The following is a 7,634-nucleotide window of genomic DNA, read 5'->3' as shown; positions in this document are numbered from 1 at the left end:
ATTGACTCAAATCATGTCAATTAGCCTATCAGAAACTTTTAAAGCCATGACACAATTTTCGGGATTTTTTCAAGCTGTTTAAATGCAGTCAACTTAGTGTATGTAAACTTCTGACCTACTGGAATTGTGATACAGGGAGTTATAAATGAAATAATCGGTCTGTCAACAATTGTTGGAAAATCTGTGTGTGTATGTACAGTGGGGAGAACAAGTATTTGATACACTGATGATTTTGCAGGTTTTCCTACTTACAAAGCATGTAGAGGTCTGTAGTTTTTAACATAGGTACACTTCAACTGTGAGAGACGGAATCTAAAACAAAAATCCAGAAAATCACATTGTATGATTTAAGTAATTAATTTGCATTTATTTTATATAAGCCAATAAACACTAAACAGAACAAAGGACAAGGCATATTGACATTAAGGAGGGGCATGCTTAATCGAGTGATCATAAGGGTCCAGTGAGTAGAGGTTGGTTGGGGTCACGGCGATTCAGACTGCTGGCCGGGTAGCTGGCTATCGGTAGCAAGCTAGTGTAGCAGTGTGATGTTGTACCCCTAGATTATGCACCAAGTTGCACACAAGGACCAATTCAAATAGGCCAGGTCAAGAGGGGATGTTAATAATTTGATAATAATAATAATAATTCAGTTTTTTATTTAATTTAATTACAGCTGCATAGCTAATGTTTTTATTTGGTGTACAAACACTTTTTCATATCAATATTGTACATACATGTGATTGTAAAAGTTTTGTATATTTTGGTTTGGCCCATCGCGGGTTATCTGTATTTCCATACCACTTTAGTGTTCTCTTTTGCCTGACCTTCGGCTAGCAAGGTATGTTGTCTTTGGCTCCGAAATTGTTTAATATAAAACCGTCATAATGTTACACAATGTACTGTTTTGCAACCATAAGTTTGTTACAATGTGGATAATATAAAGATTTATGTTACCCTAGTTAGCGAGCTTTGTGAAACTTGTTATCTATTGTAACTTGTGAGTACTTGGGACGTGTTTGAGTGAGTGTCCATGTGATCGCGCAGGTGCCTGAGAGCTGTAACTGCGCCAAGGGTTAACATAATGTGTGTTGTCTCTTCGTGTGCAGGTATGTCTTTAATTTTGTCCGAATTATGTTCTGTGTAATTTTACTTGTATTGTATGGTGTGCTGTTGTGCATCAAATGTGTACACGCAGCACCTGTTATTTCCTTTTGGCGCTCTTTTGCCTGACCTTCGGCTAGCAAGGTGCCTGAGAGCTGTGACTGCGCCAAGGGTTAACATAATGTGTGTTGTCTCTTCGTGTGCAGGGCAAATAAAAAGATTTCAACTAGCAGACCGTCAGTTGTGGCAGCGTCCCAATTAAAAGTACACAACGCAGAATGAACCACGCTACACTAGCATAGGATGGAGGTCTGTTTTTTGCCGCCTCGTGCGTTTCCGTCGGTAGATTAGTGGGGTTCTGTGTGGTAGAGGGGATCAATCCAATTGGCAAAATCGATATAGTTATATAGTGACCCAAGAAAAATTGTCCGATAGACTTATTCAGATAGCAGCCGATAAGACAGCTAATGATTAGCGGGCCCCAGATGAGCGTTCAGGTAAGGTCGCGACGGAGGTGGCAGTTGGTTAACTCCCTCGGGCAGATAACGTCGGTAGTCAGTCGTGAAGGCCCTGTGGGGCTCCGCATTGGTAGTAAAACGTGTCCCGATAGGTGATAGTAGCCCTGGAGTGGCTGATGGAACTCTTCAGCTGGCTAGCTCCAGAACAATTGATGTTAGCTCCGGGATCAACGTAAGCCAATAGACACACGGTTTGCAGCTAGCTAGCTGCGAGATCCAGGTGTAAATGTCCAGAGCTTGCAGTTGAAACCCAGGGATATGGATAAAAATAGGTTCAGTATGTTCTGGTCTGAGTCGCGTTGTACAAAAGTGGCGATATATTAAAGTGGCGATAGAACTAAAGGAATAGCTGATGACCACAAACCGTGGTTAGCTGAAATACTAACGTTAGCCAGTAATCTGGCTAGCTTCTATTGTGGATTTTCAGATTTGAGGTAAATAATACTTTTTTTGTAATTAGTGAGGCGGGTTGCAGGAAAGCGTTTTGAAGTTGAGTTTTTGGGAAAAATACATATATAAAAGATATATATATATATATACGGGACACGACAATACAGGACAAAAAGACATCTGACTGCTATTTCATCCTGGATGAAAAAAAAATTAATGCTTAGAGGGACAGAGACATTTTGAAAGTATGCCTTATCTACTTTGAAGAACTAGTTAAATGATTTTGTCAGACAGCTCTGCAACATAGGCTACCTAAATAGAATGACTAGACAGTACAGTATGGGGAGCACAGAGAACGTTAGTTTTGGCTCGCTGACTGCTACTACCTGAGTAGAGATGAGATTACTTTAAGAAATGAAAAATAAGGAATTAATATACACAACTGATATTTGATTTCATAGTCATTTCCTATTTTTCTATTGATGTCTACCAATGTGGACCTGACAGAGACGATGGAATATGTTCAATGTTTTGGCAGTTATTTCATTTTTAAAGCATTAAATACATTAGCGAAAACCGTGATTATTTTTTCAATAATCTAACCGAAACCAAACCGACCTCAAAGAGCACTAATTGTTCAGTACTATTGCTTTCACTTGACTTTTTGCAGCTAGCAGACCCAAGCATTTGCTGGTGTACATCAACCCTTATGGGGGCAAGCAGCAAGTGCATTTATGAGCAGAAAGTCTCGCCTCTCTTCGCCTGTGCCTCCATCTCCACGGACGTGATTGGTGAGTGCCTGCCAAAGACATTAAACATGATTTAATAATAGATGAGTCTTTATGGGCCAAGTCAAATTGTTCACTCTAGGCAAATGGGCACAAGCTCTCTCAGGCCGCACAGGAATATGACATCATTTACGGCCGCCATCTATCATCCTAGTTCCTCATTGGAAAGGATGATGGTCGTTGAATACTGGATTCCTTTACATCCCGTTTACTTCTCAGACTAGCGAAAGACTGTGAACATTTGTCAAAGTCATATATTTTGACGAATTGCATTTAACTATACAGCTGCTTGGGTTGATATCAAAATATTGATACAGTATTTGAACAATTGTAAAAAAAGATATATAAAACATCTAAGGTGGGTGTGAAAATGTTTGCACATAAAATCAAACTATTCCTTTAGCTTCAAATTGTTTCAATGTCTAACAATTAGAGAAGAGAAAATGTCTACTTTAGGACTTCTGCAATCTCAGACTTCTTTATGGAAAATGCTTAGTCGATATATTGCTCCAAGCGAGTGAATGATTACGCCTTAAGTCCAAAATATCAATTTATGCAACAAATTAGGAAAACATAATGCGATATAAATGAATCAATTGTTAACCTGTTCAAGTTGACATTTCAAGTGTATCCCAACTACAGGAAGCACTTGAAAGACAAACGTGAAGCATGCTAAGACGTCTAACTCTTTCCTGGTCATTTGTTGTCATAGTTACAGAGCATGCCAATCATGCCAGGGACCACCTGAAGACAGAGGCGGAGTTAAAGAAATATGATGGGTGAGTCGAGGATGGAGATGTTCTCAATGTCATTGTCGCTATAGTAATCAAAGGTCTGTTTTAAAGACCTCTTTGTAGTCTGGTTTTCAGCTCAACCGTCACTAAATCATATTCAACCAATCACAGTTGAACTAAAAACACCCCTGGTCAAGTATATTAATCTCAAACGACAAACAAAAAGATCAGTTTTGTTGTTCTGACCTCTGTGTTACATGACCTTTGACCTCTATGCAGAGTGGTGTGTGTAGGCGGGGACGGCATGTTCAGCGAGATAGTTCAGGGCCTGGTCTCTCGAACACAGGGGGATAACGGAGTGGACCAGAACAGCCCGGAGGAGAAGCTGGTACCCTGTAGTGTCCGCATCGGCATTATATCCGCAGGTTAGTCAAGACCACACGCAGACATTCACAAGCACGTACACATTCTATACATGCCATCTGCAAGCATTCTCCTCTCTTGGTGTCTTGACAATATAGAATGTTATTTATATATATATATTTTTTTTTCAATTTAAAGTTTGTTTTTCAATCAACCAACCAAACACATTCCACATTCACAGATGTGACAGACTTAAAAAAAAAATAATAATAAAAAATTGTTATATATATATATACACAAAGAATAATTATTACAAAATTTAAAATATAGAACTTGCAGCAGCACTATCAAGGTTCTTTATTAGCTATTTCCAGCCTTAGCTGAGATGACGCCAATAATTAGTTTTTAGATTTTACAGCACCTTACACAACACGCATCTGCTCATCTCCCTGATCACCCCATTCGCTCTGTCCAATTTGAAATATAGTTGAGTAGTGGAGACCAGAGTCTATCAAACTTGGGCTGTCTCTTGTGTAGGTCAAAAGTGAGCTTTTCACGAGGGAGAAAGTCAACAATCTGGTCAATCCACATTTTAAATGTAGGAGAGGTACTAGAGGCCCACAATAGAAGAATACATTTCTTAGCAAAGTATGTAATGGTCATAAGCAACTTTTCTCTGTCAGGATCAAGAACAAAGTCCTGCTGGGCATTAAGAAGATAGATACACGGGGTCATATCAAACTGTACATCTAGTATTTTCTGTGCAGCAGTATGTATAGATTGCCAAAATCTGGCAATCTTTCTACAGCTCCAAAATACATGCATATAGGTTCCACTTTCAGAGGTACATCTTTTACAGTTAGGAGAAATGTCTGTTTTCATTCTATGGAGTCTCAAGGGAGTGTAATAAAATTTGTACAAAAATGTGTAATTAGATTCTTTCATTTTTACATTAGTAGAGGAGCAGTATACCCTGTCGCAAACCTCCGCCCATAACTCATCACTGATAGTCAGACCAGGGTCCTTTTCCCAGATTATTTTCAAAGGAGGAGCCTCCTTTCTCAGAAAGGAGTCTATAGATATAAGATATTTTGCCTTTAATGGATTGTGCTGTGGCAAGAAGGGTTTCAACTTCATTCAACTGAGTTCTAAACCCCCTCTTGGAAGTAAATGAGGAAATGACATGTCTAGTTTGAAGATATAAAAAAAAAGGGATCTTGGCACATTGAATTCACTGCAGAGCTCTTGAAAGGATTTCAGTGTAGTGGTCTTCTGATGAAATAGGTCTGAAAAGGTCCTGATTCCTAGAGTATGCCAAAGATTAAAGTTGGCATCCCTCAGGGCTTTTGGCAAGTCTGGGTTGCCTACTATAGGCGAGTGAGAACATTTTTGGGAGGAAATGCCCAGGTATTTCTTACAGTCCCTCCACGCTAGTAGGGTGCTGTAAATCACAAAGGTTTTGGCTATGTTGCCCACTTCACTAAAGTTATTAATGAATATAGTTGAGCTTAGTGGCAATGAACCACAGGATTGGGCTTCTATCTGGATCCACGTTGACTCTTGTCTGTTGTGATCCATGTTAGCATGTTGCGGATTTGGGCAGAACAGTAGTACAATTGAAGGGAGGGAAGGGCAAGACCGCCCTTAGATTCAGCTTTCGATTGAGTGGAGAGCTTGATCCTAGGTTTTTTATTGCCCCATATAAATTTTGGTGATGCTTTGGTTAATTGTTTTGAAAAAGGAAGCTGGGAGGTAGCATGGTAGCATCTGAAATAAATAGTTCAGTCTAGGGAGGATGTTCATACGGATGACATTAATTCTTCCTAGTAAGCTAATTGGGAGGGAGATCCAGGTTTGGAGATCGTTCTTGATTCGATCCAGGAGTGGAAGATAATTCTCCTTGAAAAGCCTATTCAGATCTGGTGTTATGAATATCCCACGGTATTGAAACCCCTGTGTCTTCCATTGGAATGGACATAGTGTCTTCATAGAACTGGTGAGTGTAATATTGAGAGGGCAGACAGTGGATTTGTTAAAATTAATCTTAGAACCTGGAAACGTGCCTTACTGAGCAATTGTGTCTAAAATGGGAGGAAGGGATTTCTCAGGGTTGGATATGTAGAGCAAGACATCATCCGCGTAAAGCGAAATCTTGTGCTGCAGGCCGCCTGCAGGAACACCTATAATACTTGGATTGCTCCTTATCAACTCTGCCAGAGGCTCCGCCCCCAACAAGTAGAGCAGGGGGGACAGCGAGCACCCTTGTCTTGTGCCCCATCCCAAATGGAATCTGTCAGAGTTTGGTCCGTTAGTAGTCACCATGGCATTTGGATGAGAGTATAGTGATTTGATCCATTTAATAAAGTTTGGGCCCATATTGAACTTTTCTAAGACTGAGAACAGAAAGCGCCACTCCATCCTGTCGAACGCCTTCTCAGCATCCAGTGAAGCCAGCAGGACAGGGGTCTTCTGTGCGTTTACTTGATCAATAATATCAAAAAGACGGCGAATGTTGTCAGAAGAGTATCTGTCTCTAGTAAATCCAGTTTGGTCCACTTTTATTATTTTGTGAAGAAGAGTGTTTAGTCTTTTGGCGAGCAATTTGGAATCCAACAAGCTTATGGGCCGGAAGGAGGAGCAGGATATGGTGTCCTTGTCTTTTTTGAGCAACACTGTAATGCGAGCTGTGTGCATTGATTCTGGGAGAACTCCGTTTTTGCAAAAATCCTCCAGCATTGGCATGAAAATAGGGCTAAGCTGGGGCTAAAAAGCTTTGTAGAACTCTCTGGAGAATCCATCTGGGACTGGGGACCTGTTAGGTGGCATGGAGGTGATTGCCTCCTGGACCTCCTCAGGAGTGAAGGGGGAGTTGAGATCTTCTTGGTCGGTCTCTGATAGTTTAGGTAGCGAGATTCCCTCTAGGAAGGAGTGGAGTTCTGCCTCCGTGTGTTTTCTCTCAGAGGTATATAGTTTGCAGTAAAAATCATGAAAAGTTAAATTGATATTTTTTGGGTCATATGTGACCTCGTCCTCTGCTGTTTGGATAGCCATAATTGTACGCTCTGACTGCTCTTTTTTAAATTGATAAGCATGTAATCTACATGGCCTATTGTTTTACTCATGGTATTTCTGTTTAGTAAAGAGAACTTTTTTTTTTAAATCTCCCGAGTATAGTCCAAATTCAGTTTGGCTTTGGCTGCTTTATGTTGACTCCAGGAGGTGCTGTCTGGGGATTGTTTATGTACTTTTTCACAGCGTTCCAGCTCCCCCTCCAGATCTAGCCTGTGTGCTTCCATTGCTTTTTTCTTAGAGGAAGCATATGCAATTAGATGACCTCTTAGTGTGGCTTTAGCAGCGTCCCACATTGTCGCCGGAGAAACAGGAGATTCTTTGTTGTCTTGTGTGTAGTTGTCTATCCATGTAGTTACCAATGTATGGAATGCTTCGTTTGATAGCATGGAGGTGTTGAATTTCCAGCTCTGTGACCTCGATGTTTTTGCAGAGGTCAAAGCAGAGTTGGACAAAGGCGTACCTCTACTGTTGGATTTGAAAGAATGAGAAATACACATGTCCCACCCAAGCTCTGCGGAGTTTGGCATGTTCAGCATCACAGAGGTGTGTCTCTTGCAATAGCGCGATGTCTGCTTTTTCCTTTTTTAGAGCACATAGTATCTTTTTCCGTTTTATTGCATGACCTAGACCATGGCAGTTCCATGTCAATAGATTTAAGGGTCCTC

At 40.6% G+C, this 7,634-nt stretch overlaps 1 protein-coding gene across 2 annotated transcripts; it reads left to right on the top strand.

Annotated features, from left to right (window-relative positions):
* The first annotated feature begins 1,039 nt into the window (after positions 1 to 1,039).
* LOC129848876 (ceramide kinase-like) lies at positions 1,040 to 3,990 on the top strand. Of its 2 annotated transcripts, XM_055915971.1 has the most exons (4): positions 1,040 to 1,109; positions 2,683 to 2,803; positions 3,513 to 3,579; positions 3,814 to 3,990. In XM_055915971.1, exons 2-4 carry the CDS (start codon positions 2,722 to 2,724, stop codon positions 3,962 to 3,964), a joined length of 300 nt encoding a protein of 99 aa, XP_055771946.1. In that variant the 5' UTR covers positions 1,040 to 1,109; positions 2,683 to 2,721; the 3' UTR covers positions 3,965 to 3,990. The 2 variants fall into 2 exon arrangements, with proteins under 2 accessions (XP_055771946.1, XP_055771948.1); XM_055915973.1 differs by lacking the exon at positions 1,040 to 1,109 and having other exon boundaries at positions 2,342 to 2,803.
* The last annotated feature ends 3,644 nt before the right edge of the window (positions 3,991 to 7,634 follow it).

This window comes from Salvelinus fontinalis, unplaced genomic scaffold, assembly GCF_029448725.1.
Source record: "Salvelinus fontinalis isolate EN_2023a unplaced genomic scaffold, ASM2944872v1 scaffold_1249, whole genome shotgun sequence".
Lineage (NCBI taxonomy): Eukaryota > Metazoa > Chordata > Actinopteri > Salmoniformes > Salmonidae > Salvelinus > Salvelinus fontinalis.
This window is presented reverse-complemented; position numbering and strand designations above follow the sequence as displayed.

Bases quoted from the DNA above. Each gene is read 5' to 3' on its own strand.
- LOC129848876 (XM_055915971.1), top strand. From the start codon at position 2,722: ATGGGGGCAAGCAGCAAGTGCATTTATGAGCAGAAAGTCTCGCCTCTC. The intron at 2,804-3,512 runs GTGAGTGCCTGC...TTGTTGTCATAG, and splicing joins CATCTCCACGGACGTGATTG to TTACAGAGCATGCCAATCAT. The intron at 3,580-3,813 runs GTGAGTCGAGGA...ACCTCTATGCAG, and splicing joins GAGTTAAAGAAATATGATGG to AGTGGTGTGTGTAGGCGGGG.